The sequence below is a fragment of the Silene latifolia genome, chromosome 5 (assembly GCF_048544455.1).
Source record: "Silene latifolia isolate original U9 population chromosome 5, ASM4854445v1, whole genome shotgun sequence".
Lineage (NCBI taxonomy): Eukaryota > Viridiplantae > Streptophyta > Magnoliopsida > Caryophyllales > Caryophyllaceae > Silene > Silene latifolia.
Window position 1 is genome coordinate 8,562,666 of NC_133530.1, and position 14,451 is coordinate 8,577,116.

At 32.7% G+C, this 14,451-nt stretch overlaps 2 protein-coding genes across 3 annotated transcripts; both read left to right on the forward strand.

Moving 5' to 3' along the window:
* Positions 1 to 2,793: 2,793 nt before the first annotated feature.
* Positions 2,794 to 8,313, forward strand: LOC141656636 (heavy metal-associated isoprenylated plant protein 31). Of its 2 annotated transcripts, none has more exons than XM_074463596.1 (3): positions 2,794 to 2,904; positions 3,626 to 3,704; positions 7,928 to 8,313. In XM_074463596.1, exons 1-3 carry the CDS (start codon positions 2,899 to 2,901, stop codon positions 8,248 to 8,250), a joined length of 408 nt encoding a protein of 135 aa, XP_074319697.1. In that variant the 5' UTR covers positions 2,794 to 2,898; the 3' UTR covers positions 8,251 to 8,313. The 2 variants fall into 2 exon arrangements, with proteins under 2 accessions (XP_074319697.1, XP_074319698.1); XM_074463597.1 differs by lacking the exon at positions 2,794 to 2,904 and adding an exon at positions 2,930 to 3,075 and having other exon boundaries at positions 3,133 to 3,704.
* Positions 8,314 to 12,284: 3,971 nt separating this feature from the next.
* Positions 12,285 to 14,339, forward strand: LOC141656637 (heavy metal-associated isoprenylated plant protein 39). Its single transcript, XM_074463598.1, has 3 exons — positions 12,285 to 12,378; positions 12,647 to 12,725; positions 13,730 to 14,339. Exons 1-3 carry the CDS (start codon positions 12,370 to 12,372, stop codon positions 13,945 to 13,947), a joined length of 306 nt encoding a protein of 101 aa, XP_074319699.1. The 5' UTR covers positions 12,285 to 12,369; the 3' UTR covers positions 13,948 to 14,339.
* The last annotated feature ends 112 nt before the right edge of the window (positions 14,340 to 14,451 follow it).

Here is a 14,451-nt window from a genome sequence, read left to right on the forward strand (position 1 = left end):
ATAGGGCTTCCGGGGTGTTCGAGGGACTCTCTTCGATAGTTCAATGCCTAAGAAAAGTACATTAATATGAAAGTTTTCAAAATGAACGGAAAGATTTTAGATAAATCACAAATTCTTGTTTCAGACGGACACTTTTCATCTTATTTTTCAGACGAGCATATGTGACCATTTTATAGTTAAATGTAACCACAATGGTATATGCAGTGTTACAGCTTATGGTAACTGGTTTTTCAATAGTGGTCACATTTAACTGTAAAATGGTTACAAAATCCCGTCTTATTATTTCAGACCAAAAAGGTCCGTCTGAAGTAAGACACACTATAGATAAATATATACAACTTCTATTTTTAAGTTGCAAATAATATTTGGTGGTCATTTAACCTCTTCAAAGCTCGTATGGACTTATGAATATGTTGAGGTCCAGAATCGAGGTGAAATTATGTTAAACCTTTTTTTTTTTTTTTTTTTTTTTTTTTTTTTTTTTTTTTTTTTGCATTTAGGGTAATTTCTGATTGAACCCTTTTGAAGATCAAATTCCAGGAGGTTGGTTGTGTTTTTAGTAGTGTTTAGGGAATGACAATAAAAATTATCCCATATATTTATTTAGGGTAGTATTTGACTCGTTTAAACTTCGTGCTTTCTTCCTTGGGGAGCTTTACCCTCACCTTTTGGATCACTATCCAATAGTCTTTGACTTACCGACTTTACAAGGTGAAGGGATTAACAACAGTCTTAATACATCGCGACCCTTACTCAATAGGACAATGAAAAGTGGAGAACGATCGGGGATAATCTTTTCTGTTGAGACCTTCTATAAAAGGTGAACGGAGAACGGGAAAGTGCTCTAACGATCGCTTGAATTTCATTTTTAAGTTACCCTATTTCGGCCTTAATTGCAGAAAGACTCCTCCTAACCAGCAATGCTCGCTATTTACTCGCTCAAATTGGTTTTAAGAGAGATCAACTTAACAACACAAACTACGATTGCTAATCCAATGTAACTTTGACAATAAACTTATTCCATCTATCTATATAAGATTATAAGCCAAAACCTGACTCATTTTAAACTTAAGACGGAGATAACCGTTTCAGAGGAGACCAACATAAATAACAACACAAATTACGATTACTAATCCAATAAATGTAACTTTGACCAAATCAAGGTGACAGCTCAACACTTGGAACATAGTCAATTCTTACAAAGCCCAAGAATCAATGTTTTAGAGTTGTATGATCAAAGGACAAAGCAAAGAAGTAAAGAAAACCAGCTAACACATCGCTGTTATTAAAAGAGTAAATAACGAAATGACGCAACATGCTTCAAAGTACAAATCAAATTCTGAGATGTCACTACGTAACGTACAAATGTACAATACTAGAATAGTTCCTTCGCAAATAAAGGATGCATGTGTGAAGAAATATAGCTGGATTATTTGAAAAAAAACAGGAGGGCAAATGATTATTTGTAGGCATGAATTTTGGGATTTTGAGGAGCAATTTGACAGTTTTTTACTCATAATTGTCGACCACCATTCCAACATTTACAATGGGGTTTTGTGTTGGGACAAAAGACAAACACATTTATAAAAGGATTCTTCACCTTTGGGGACCTCTTGTGCTTAATTTGATACCTTATCATATGGACTATGGAGAGTTTTCCCATAAACTTAGTTATCCTATAAGATAATTTTTCAATTTTGTATATGGGACAAATCAATTAAGATTATATAATTAAGTTATGTAAGTGTGAGTATTGTTGTTAATTTACATTTGTCATCCTATATACTCCGTACTCTGTAAAATGTATCTGATCAATATCTACATATCTATAATAGATGGGTAGCACTACAACTTAAATTGAATGTTTGAAATTTATGACTTTTTTAAAATTTATCTAATCAGTATAAATTTCTTTATCTTTTTCGATTTGTAGTATCTCTGATTTAAGAGAATGAATGATGTCAATGTTAAACATTAAACTCTCTATTAGGAAGTAAAATTGAACATATTCTAACTCGTTGTAAAATTTGTTTGTTTTACTTTGATTACAATGTCGACATTTTAACACGTTAGTCAAAGTGAATTTAAGAAAATACATTAACCTTACAATAACCTTATATTTAAGGTTTAACATGCAATGCATTAATCTTGATGTAATTGTAATACATATTTCATTGACTTAACTTTAACACGAAATCTTTTCATTAATCTCATTTTCATATATTTATTTAATATATATGGAGTATTATGGAAATGAAATAAATAGAAAAGTGATATACATACAGAAAACAGACTTCCGACTTAATAAATGATAAATTCTTATCCCATTTTCCTATAAGAATTAAAACGGATATTACCGTATCAAGAGAGATCAACCGAAAAACAAAAATGGTCGTAGTAGTATATCACGGATTATGACCAAGAATTCTTATTTAAGACGGTATATATCCGTCTTAACCTTAAGATGAGTCAAGTAGTTAGAATAAAACAAAGCAAATATATAGGCAAAAGCAACAAAGTTGTTTTATATACAGAGGTAGAATAATATTTAACCCGACCATTTTAATATTAAGACGGATACATCCATTTCAAGGAAAACTGGATTTTGAAAACACGCGTGACATTGATAAAACTTTATTGCATAGCTCAAAACCCAAAGCATGTAAAGTTGTAATGCAATAAGTAGTTACTCCCTATTTGGTTTTCTTGTCTAAATAACTCAACTACCTTCATAATTAAGTACTTCCATAAATATGGAGTATGTGCATGTTTGTTTCTTTGCTACATAGTACATACGACTAATTATTTTTCAGCTTGCTTCTCTCTTAATCTCTTTCTCCTTGATACCCTCTCATTGCTCTCTAATTTTCTCCATCTTTTAAAGAAAACCTAATAACTATGTCTGTAAGTGTCTTCTCCTCTTATTATCATTCATTCCTTCAAGTCATTACATTTTCGACATGTCCGATTATATTTTGAAAAATGTAGTGAATTGAACTGATACACGAAATTGAAAACTATAACATTTTTGTTTGTAAATATGTACTATTTGTCTATCAGTTCTTGTATAAGAGGGTTTCATAATTTCGGATGGTTATTTTTCTTATTTCATATTTTTTTCTTGTATAAGAGGGTCTCATAATTTCGGATGGTTATTTTTCTTATTTCATATTTTTTTCTTTTCCCTTTTCTAATTTCTACGTAGTTTATTATAGGTTATATATGTACTTATGTGAGTTATGTCTCACGTTATGTTAATGTGAGACAGACTCTTAGACACGTATTTTTGTCTAATAATTTCATTAAAAAAAATTAAAATGCAATTTTAGAATGAAACATTTTTAGGCAAAGTGAAATGTCTAGTAAGTTTATTTTCATTACATTTGTCACACTTATTTGAAGGCATTTACGGATTGCTTCCTCTAATGTTTTTGGAAATGCCCTCTATTTCATTTTTTCTGTATTTATTAGAATTGCCCCATTTCCGTCTCGAGTATATCTTAAGCACAATTTTTTGCATGATTTCTAAGTGTGGTTTTCCCTTTTATGTTTTATATTTTGAGTGGTATTTAATTTTATTTCTTTTGTTTGTTGGTTTAATTTCTTGGGGTGTTATTGGACGCAGATGGTTGAGGTTTTAGTGCCAAACCTTGACTGTGAAGGGTGTGCTGCCAAGTTAAAGAAGGCACTCTTCAAGCTTAAAGGTTTGAATTTCAAATTTAGTTCTTTTTCTTTTTTGTTATTGTTATATTATAGTTTTAATGTAGTTATAGATTTTCGTGTGTATATATATATATATATATATATATATATAGAGTAAGGATCAAGTGAGTCCACCCTTTATCATTGAGTCCATAAGTCCTATTAATCAGTTTTGACTTTTAGATTTCAGAAGTGTAAATGTAATGTTGTATGAGTTTTACAAGTGTAAATGTGACGGAAATATAATTTTAACATTTTACAAGTGTAAATGTGATGTTTTACAAGTGTAAATGTAACATTTTAAGAGTGTAAATTTGATTTTTTGTGACGGAAATTTTGAATTTATATATTTTTAACATTTTACAAGTGTAAATGTGAAGTTTTACGAGTGTAAATGTAACATTTTAAGAGTGTAAATTTAATTTTTTGTGACGGAAATTTTGAATTTATATAATTTTAACATTTTACAAGTGTAAATGTGATGTTTTACGAGTGTAAATGTAAACATTTTAAGAGTGTAAATTTGATTTTTTGTGACGGAAATTTTGAATTTATATAATTTTAACATTTTACAAGTGTAAATGTGAAGTTTTACGAGTGTAAATGTAACATTTTAAGAGTGTAAATTTAATTTTTTGTGACGGAAATTTTGAATTTATATAATTTTAACATTTTACAAGTGTAAATGTGAAGTTTTACGAGTGTAAATGTAACATTTTAAGGGTGTAAATTTGATTTTTTGTGACGGAAATTTTGAATTTACATAAATTTAACATTTTTCAAGTGTAAATGTGAAGTTTTACGAGTGTAAATGTAACATTTTAAGAGTGTAAATTTGATTTTTTTGTGACGGAAATTTTGATTTTATATAATTTTAACATTTTACAAGTGTAAATGTGAAGTTTTACGAGTGTAAATGTAATATTTTAAGAGTGTAAATGTAGTAATTTAAGAGTAAATTGGTCCTTTGAGTGTAACTTTGGTCCTTTATAAGTGTCACTTTTGTCCTTTACGAGTAAAACTTTAGTCCGACTACCAAAAAACACCACCACCGTCGTCCTCCACCACCAACTCATATCCACAAAAAATATGAGTGCAAATCTACATAATTTTAACGAGTGTAAATGTAAAGATATACGAGTGTAAATGTAAAAAATATGAGTGTAAATGTAAAGAAATACGAGTGTAAATGTAAAGAAATAAGGGTGTAAATCTGAGAAATGCGTGTAAATGTAAAGAAATACGAGTGTAAATGTAAAGAAATACGAGTGTAAATCTGAGAAATGCGTGTAAATGTAAAGTAATATAAGTGTAAATGTAAAGAAATATAAGTGTAAATGTAAAGAAATACGAGTGTAAATCTGAAAAATGAGTGTAAATGTAAAGAAATACAAGTGTAAATGTAAAGAAATACGAGTGTAAATCTGAAAAATGAGTGTAAATGTAAAGAAAAATGAGTGTAAATGTAAAGGAATACGAGTGTAAATGTAATTAAATATGAGCATAATAAATATATTTATGAGATCTAAGGATAAAAATCATGATAATGCGTTTTTTTTTTCAAAATCTACTATATATTTATTAGATCTACCAATGTAAATTTAACAAAATACAAGTGTAAATTAGCAACACAAAAACCGTGACACAAAGTCACAAACAAACCCGTATACACAAAACAAACCAATCAACAAATTAACACCTACCACCAATCTTTATATATATATAAAAAAAAAAAAAAAAAAAAAAAAAAAAACAAGACAACAAACAACGACACACTGAACATAACAACATAAAGAACCAATACATTAAAAAGCAACCACCAATCTTTATATATATATATATATAAAAAAAAAAAAAAAAAAAAAAAAAAAAAAAAAAAAAAAGAAACAAAACAACAAACAACGTCCACTGAACATCATAAAGATAAAGAACAAAAACATCAAAAAGCAACGAACAACAAATCAACAATTTAACTTTTTTTTTTTTAAAACAAATCAGTGGTTGAGGTGGTGGTGATGTCGAGTTGAGGTCGTGTGTTGCAGATCTGGCGTGGTTGAGGTGGTGGTGATGTCGGGTCATGGGAGGTGTCGAGGGTGGTGGCCGGTGGGTGTTGAAGAGAATGGGGAGGATGCACGACGGTGGCGCGTGAGGGTGAGGGAGGGGTGATGCGTGGTGGGTCGTGGGTTGCGGTGGTGGTAACGGACATGAGAGGTGCGGCCAGTTGAGGGAGGTCGGGGATGTTTTCGGTGGTGGAGGTTGTGGGGCCGGTTGGTGGTGGTTTCAGATCTGGGGTGAAGGGGGATATGCGGCGTTGTGGGAGTCGGGGTGAGTGAAGGAGGTTTTTGTGGGGGATGTGGGGTGGTTGTCGGTGTGGGTGGTGGCGGGCTTGGGGTGTGGCTCATATTTGGAGTGGTGAGGGTGGTGGGTCGGTGGTGGTAAGATGAGAGGAGGGTGGTGGATCGGTGGTGGTGCGGTTGGTGGAGGTGTCGTGGGGTCGGGTAGGTGAGGAAGAGCAAGAGGAAGGGGGGAAATTTTTTTTTTTTGAATTATTTGGTTTTAGAATTTTGTTGGATTTTTGAGAGGAATTGAGTTTTTCTGATTTGTAGAGAGATGAGGAGGTGGATAATTGTGAGATGAGAGAGAAGTGAGTGGAAAAAGAAGGGTTTTATAGTGGAATTAGGGCTTGATTAGGGATAGTAGTGAGGGAAAGTGATTAATTAGGATTGAACCCCTAATTTTAGCATTAATCCTCCCTTTTTCCCTTTCAATCTCAACCCTCCATCCCATCTTTTTAAATTTCTAAATAGACATGGGACAATGATAAAGGGTGGACTCACTTGATCCTTACTCTATATATATATATATATATCGTGAAGTGTTACAATTGATATATTTTTTTTGTTGACATTTAAGTAAAAAAGTCTATAAATGCATTAGAATACTATTTAACATATAATTAGAGAAGACATAACGCCACAAAGTTGATCACTAACATACCAGGGATACACCCGGGTCACCCGCCATACGCAATGGCAATGGTAGTTCCCTATACCGGAGAAATGATTTTATCGTATTATGGACAATAAATAATTTTTTAAGTTGCTACACAAATTAAAAATATAAATTTAACGTATTTGTTTGCATGCGTACAAATATACAGCCACCTTATAATAATTTATTATTTCAATTGAATTAGTGAATTTGTTCATTGTATCTCGATTCTCAATTTAACTAAATGAAATCTTAAAATGCAAATCTGAATATCTATGCTTACATAATTTAATAATTTATGCAATCCCTTTACAAATGTGGATGTGCCCTCCTAATTCAACATGTCACATTATGTGAATACCCTACAATAAACCCACTTCATTTGTTATAGTGTCAAACAACCAATTATTTCCCATTATTATCTTCTTTAATTATTTGTTTAATCTAATTTGAATTTTTAAAAAAAGGTACTAGCATGATTATACCTTATTATATTCTTCGTATTATTATCTTTATCTACAGTGTATGCCAATAATAGAGCACACACTGCCTAAATCTACTGTTTTCAATCATATGGTGTAAGAAAATTGATACTCCGTTTTGTTCATATGCCAAATTATTGATTGGATATAGTTAGTTAATTAAGCATAATCTAATGACAACAATTGAAGAGTAACGACAATGTATATGTACAATTTCTGAAATTCCGCCTTCATTTTATATGATACTGTACTTTTTACAATACGTACCATCAAGGATGGAGCTAAACACAGGCTGACCATGTCACCGTGACCGTGGCATTACAATTTAATAATCAAGTAACTACGTCTAACACATGTAGCATAGTCTGAGTAACGTATAGACATATCATAAAAAATTATTTATGACGGCTTTACATTTATTGTAAAACAGTCGGCTATTTTACGTAAATACCTTTATAAAAATAGTTATAAAATTCTTTGTGTAATTGGTGAATCTTGAAACAAATAATAAGGGGAGCCAAGATTGGAATCCTTAACCTCATTACTCATTAGGGGAACACATTCCCTTAATTACCAAGCCAAGCGGGGCCGAATGCTAATATATTCCGTGAAAAATACGTAAAATTAAATTGTTAGGATGAAGTCAGACCCTTTCCTAACATAACTAAGATCTTCCACCTATGTACCATGCATAATCTATGTATAATGCATTTTCTTACAATTTAAGGGGTAATTACAAATTTTTTATGCAGGAGTTGAGGAGATAGAGGTAGAGATGGAAACCCAAAAGGTGACAGTGCGAGGGTTTAGGTTAGAAGAGAGGAAAGTAATAAAGGCAATAAAAAGGGCAGGGAAAGCAGCTGAACCATGGCCTTTCCCATCACATTCTCACTATACCTCATTTTACAAGTACCCTACTTACATTACTGATCATTATTACGACACGTCTAGCGGCTCCCGCAACGTCCACGCCTTCTTCCACACTCCGGCCGTCTACTCTGTTGCCGTAGCGTCAGACGAGGCTGTGGCTTCTATCTTTAGTGATGAAAACCCTCATGCTTGTAGTATTATGTGATTTGTATTAGTCTCTTCAAGATGCATTATTATTATTGCATGTAATTTTAATAACATTGGTGAATTTGTTGGTTTATAATGGGTTAGTGAATGTGGTATTTTTATGGTCTCGTACAATCGTCTGTCAACTCGGAATTACTAGATCTCTGTTGAATTACTAGATCTCTTTCGAGAACGAGTTTAAAAACTAATTCGAGAAGCATGGTGTCTTTGAAATCAAACTAATTATTTTTGACTTAATTTCAGTTCAGATCGGGTTCATTTAACTCAGTTCAGCTCAGTACAACTCATCTCTTTACAAATAAATTCTTTAAGCCTTGTTCTTTTGGACTTTATTTTAGCTCATTTTAGTTCAGTTGAGCTCTATTCAGTTTTATTCAGTTTTATTCAGCTCACCTTTCCACAAATTAACTCTTATTTCAGTTCAATTCAGCTCTTTTCAGCCGAAAAGAACATGGTCATAGGTTTTAACAAAACATGTTGTAATAATAATAACTAAATACTCATTATGATTTTCTCAAATAAAAAGAAGTATTCCTCAAAGAATTTTTTTTTAAAAAAAAAAAGTTCAGCAATTAGGACCGTTCTATAACCTAAAACTTGTTGTAATAACCTTATTTGGGCCAACCATTGTATGCAGTATGCACCCTCCATTCGATACGTGGGCTAAATTTGATTGGGCTAAGTGTTGGATTGGGAATCTTTTGGAATTGTAACCAAAGAAAAAAGAAAGTGACAAAAAAACAGGCAGCTTTTTTTTGTTTGGTCATCATAAATACGAGTATTGCGGAACTTTATCACCAAGCTTTGTCTTTTACTAGAATGCTTGTTACGGAGTATTATTATGATTTTTGAGGTCTACAACTCATACGCTAAAAGGTGATTCCAAATTTGCCCAAATGAATTATGATACCTAGAAAATTAACACATTAATAAAGCTTGACTTTACTATTAACTATTACCTCCTATTCACTATTATATTCCACATTATTTTTTGGGTAGTTTTTAAGAGGAATGAAGAAAAATGAAGGAAATGGAAAGTAAGAGAGGAAATGTGGGATCACAAGTCCTACGAACCATAAATTATGGACTAATAAGGAAAGTGGAAGATCTTAGTAAATTTGGCATTTTAGTAAATGTGGAAGATGTTAGAGAATAAGAGGAAGTAACAAATACGACTATACGAGTAAGTGATATGTTTATTTCAATAATTGTACTTATATTGTTATATTGGTCGTTTTATCGAGTAAATAGCTTGACTTAACTATTTAGGAAGTCGAGTTGACTTTAAGCTCACTCTAACTTTTCTGATAAATCTATCATGATTCCTTAATGTGATCTGTTAAACGATAAAACGCATTGACACAAATCTACTTGTTAGACCTAATTTTATAAAGAATGTTGCTTGCATTAATAGTGGCGAGGCTAGGATTTACCGTTAGGGCGGCGAAATTCAACCGGGGAAGCGAGTAATCTCATAAGTTAAACTTAAAAAAGTTGAAAATTTAAATTAAAGTTTTAAGATTTTTCATTTTTAAGCGGAGGAAAATTAAACGATCACACAAGTAGATTACTGAATGTGTATCTAGCTAAGATAGTCTTATGCATTAAATTGTCGCTCTTTCTACAAGGATGACTATTTCTACTTAAAAAACACGGTTGATTAAAGCGTAGCCGAACATAATACTCATACTCCCTCCTATTCCAGATAACCGTTCCATTGTCCATTTCCGTCTATTTACAATAATGTCCCATTGTCCATTTTTGGTAAGTGTTGTGTGGTCCAAATTCAATTCTATTTCCGTCTATTCACATAACTGTCTCATTGTCCGTTTTATGTGGTCTAAACTCACTTTCTTAATTCTTGTGCCATCTTCACAATGGGACAGTTATTTGGAATAGGAGGGAGTATGTTTTTGCGAGTTAAAATGTGATTTACACTCTTGTTTTGTCTTGTCGTAAGAGTGAAAGCTTATCGGGAGAGTTTTTGGTAAGGATCGCTCCCTAGACACAATAGATTTCATTGTCAATCAAATAGAGGCATTCAAACTTCTTCCAACTTCTTCCTTAGGATACAAGTTTTCAAATACAAATAATTTATGCACCTAATTTATTTCTATCATTTAAATGAGATACTTCTCCGTATAAGATTATTGTAATCCCTACTATAGTTTTATAGGTGATTAAATATTTTGAAAATGGGTTTACATATAGGTTTTCTTTGAATTGAGGCCCAAGAAAAGGGTCAATAAACAACATGATTTGCATTGACTTTTGAATCCTGTTTCTAGAATTATTGGTTTAGTCAAGGTGAAAACAGTTTTGGAATGAGGATAAGTAGCCAATTTTGACTCCGTAGTAACAAAGTAACAATATGATCTCAGTAGCCAATTAGTAACACTTTGAGAGTACAATTTTAAGTACGTAATTAAAGAAGCTAGAGCAATATGAGTATATGACAATATAAGCGTTTGTATTTTATTATAGAAAGAATGTGTGTTATAGCTTTTGTATTTTTTTGATTCCTTCTCTAAGATTTACGATTTTGATAGTACCACGATGGTGCTGTCGACTTAATTCCAAGGTGTGCAAGCACAAAACCTAATTTGTGTCTTGTTTCATCCTATCTAAAGTTCCAGGACTTAGATCATGTTTTTTTCGGTTGAAAAAAGTTGGTCTGAACTGTAGATTTGGAGTTGAACTGAATAGAGCTGAGATGAGTTTAACAAAGCTGAAGTAAGAGTTAATTTGTATAGGGCTGAACCGAGTTGGGCTGAACTGAACTGAATGAAGCTTGAAATTAAACGATAAAGAACATGGTTCTGTCTTAATTTCAACTCTATTCAGTTTAGCTCGGCTATGTTCAGCATAGGGTTGTTAATGAGACGAGACAGCTCGCGAGCAACTCGAGCTCGGCTCGGTCAAAGCTCGGTCAAGACTCGGCTCGTGTGAGCTCGGCTCGGGCTCGGGCTCGGCTCGAGAGCTTAACGAGTCAAGCCGAGCAAACCTTGGCTCGGCTCGAAAAGTTCGTGAGCGGCTCGAACTTGTGTAATTAGATGAGATATTACTCATATTTTATAAAAATATTTTGTCATGATTATATATTTGTATCACACATATCAAAAATGTCTTATTGATTTTCCAATATTGGTATATAAAACTTTCGAGCCTTGTTATTGAACATATCGAGAGAGAAAAAACGACAATTCAACAATTATATATAGGCTCGAGCTCGCATTAAAGCTCGCAAGCTTGATAACGAGCACAATTTTTTCAAGCTCGGGTAAGCTCGAGATCGGCTCGAACTCGAGTTTTACTTTATGAGCACAAGCCGAGCAAAGCCAAGCTCGGGCTCGGTTCGGCTCGTTAACACCCCTAGTTCAGCACAGTTCAACCCATCTCTCGATAAATTAAACGGACATTATCACAAATTCACAATATTAAACATGAGTAAGTCTTGCTTAAAATGGGTCGGATTTTAAGACGGGTCGTTGTGTGAGAGGAAATGGGTAGAGGGGACAAAGGTGGGACCCCCCATGTGCTTCTCCACTTACCCTAAATGGGTATTTTGTGAGAGAATATGGTATCCGTCTTATTAATAAGACGGATACCTTAGTCTGAAATAAGAATTGGGGATTAAACATCGATTTCAATCTTGTTGCTAGAGAGTAGAGATTACTTACGTTACTTTTTTGCAACATGGCTTAGGCACAAAAGGTAGCATTATTTGTGCCGACTTTTAAGTAGTAGGCTGCAAAAATACCATTAAATGGACCCCACATCCATGTCAATGAACACAAATTCTTGTTTGTGACGGCACCTATCCGTCACTCTTGAGTGACGGATACTATTTTACCTCACAAAGTACCCACTTTTTCTCTCTCTGCAACACTATTCATGTGGTCCCCTTTCTCCACTAACCCATTTTGTTACCATTTTATCTCACAAAATATCCGCCACAAATGGTAACCCGTCACAAGGGAGGCCAATTGGTCAATGAAACACCAACCTCACATTTTGCACTCCTTTAAATTCAACACAACCATTCTCCATTCTCCTCCTTTTTCCATTTAATGTCACACTATTCTTTTTCACTTTAATTTCTTGTTCTAAGATCATTATGGCTCAGGTATATTCTTCTTCATTATTCTTTTCTTAATTCAAAAATTCTATAAATTCATCCTAAATTACTAATCGTAGTTGATCTACCTTAAGACGATCATATACCTCTTAAGTGTAAAACGGGTTTTAAGTATAACCCTATAGATAGATGAGACATGTGAGTTTGTATAAGACGGATATGTTCGTCTTAAACAAGAATTTGTGTACTAATTTTATTTTGTTATGAATTTGTTGATTTTGTTAAATTAATTCTGTCATTGTTTTCACATGGGCAGAAAGTTGTGCTCAAGGTCTTGACCATGACTGATGAAAAAACAAAGCAGAAGGCCATTGAAGCTGCAGCTGATATCTTTGGTACTTGCAAACATTTCTACTTTTCTACCTCATACAGTATATAAACCATTTACTACGCGCTATGTTACTTAAACTCGTTTAAAAGTGATCCAATATGGATGCATGTGGCTTATGTGGCATGTCTAAGTGTCGAACTTTGCTATTTTAATGAAATATCTACATGTTGTGGCTTAAAATGAAGTGTTCAAATGTCATACCCGTGTTTGAGTGTTGAGTGTAGGACACTGGTAGTCTGGTACGCGAGGGAATAAGAAGCGTCGGAGTAACATAAACTACACGTTTACATAAATGATTATATTTAGGGACGAAGCTAGAATTTAGAATCCTAGGTAGCAAAATAAGTTACGGCTTAGTCAGATTATCTAGTGAGTCTTGTATGAAACAATCTTGCGTGTTAGATTGCACCAACTCAAATATTTACGTATTCTTTGGTTAATTATATGATTAATCAGTAAGTCTCATATATATATACGAAATTCCCATAATAGAAAAAGGTAAGCAAATGATTGAGATGAAGGGAGTAACTATACAAGGGCTTATACTCCTCTATTATCGCTATTATTAGAGAAAAAGGATTGTACATCGGATGTACTATCTCACACTTTATAAGTTTTTGTGTATTTTTTTTTTAGTTCTATAAAGTTTATAAATTACATTTTAGGTTTATGACGTCAAAAATTAAAATTTTCTAAGCTTATATGTAATTTTTTTTGAGTTATAATGTAACTTTTGAGATTTTGAGATTAATGTTTAAGTAAATAAACTCAAAAACTTTATAATAAAACTCAAAAACTTTAAATGAAAACTCAAAAACTTTTATTTTAATGCTCAAAAACTATACAATCTGTAATACATCAGATGTATAATCCACTTACTGCTATTATTAGATGGCGTTTACTAAGAGAACATTATACGTCATACAACGATCTTACAAGAAACCGATGTTTTACAATAAAATCACGATATGATGAATATTAAATAAAGTGTGGATGAACTAATAACAGGGGTGGATTCAATAGCAGCAGATCTAAAAGAGCAAAAGTTGACAGTGATAGGGCAAATGGATACAGTTGCAGTTGTGAAGAAATTGAAGAAAGTTGGTAAGGTTGATATAGTCTCTGTTGGTCCTGCTAAAGAAGAAAAAAAAGAAGAAAAGAAAGAAGAGAAAAAGGATGAAAAGAAAGAAGAGAAGAAAGAAGAAAAGAAAGAAGAGAAAAAATAATCTTGCCTTTTATTAATTCATCTCAATTAATTGATGAGTATAATATATTCTTATAACCAAATTCTATTTTTTCGTGTATACCAAACGGTTTAGGCTAAATTTGAGCCAAGCACTGCTATATTCTTAAGGCTCGAATTCAAGACCTCTGCTTATTGGCTGATCTAAGAGGTCTGATCAAACTTCTATAAATAGAGGTTTAGTTGAATTAAATGTATTTTTTAATATGTGAGCTAAAATAATGACAAAGATGTGGTATGCCGTATGCGTAATTGCGTATGGGGATAGTTGTTGTAGGAATTTGCCATGCAATGCAAGAATTATTGATATGGTTAAGGCCTACTATTATGGCAATATGGTTGATCGGTGAATAAACTATTTCTGTTTTGTCAAAAGGCTTACTATATCTATGGGGACATCTTGTCTTCATTTGCTGAATAATACAATGCCAATATCAACTCAGCAATCTTATGACAATTGTTATGCGTATACCCCCATCTAGATATT

Coding starts and splice junctions, on each gene's coding strand:
- LOC141656636 (XM_074463596.1), top strand. Junction 3,705..7,927: donor GGCACTCTTCAAGCTTAAAG/GTTTGAATTTCA, acceptor TTTTTTATGCAG/GAGTTGAGGAGATAGAGGTA.
- LOC141656637 (XM_074463598.1), top strand. Junction 12,726..13,729: donor AGCTGCAGCTGATATCTTTG/GTACTTGCAAAC, acceptor AACTAATAACAG/GGGTGGATTCAATAGCAGCA.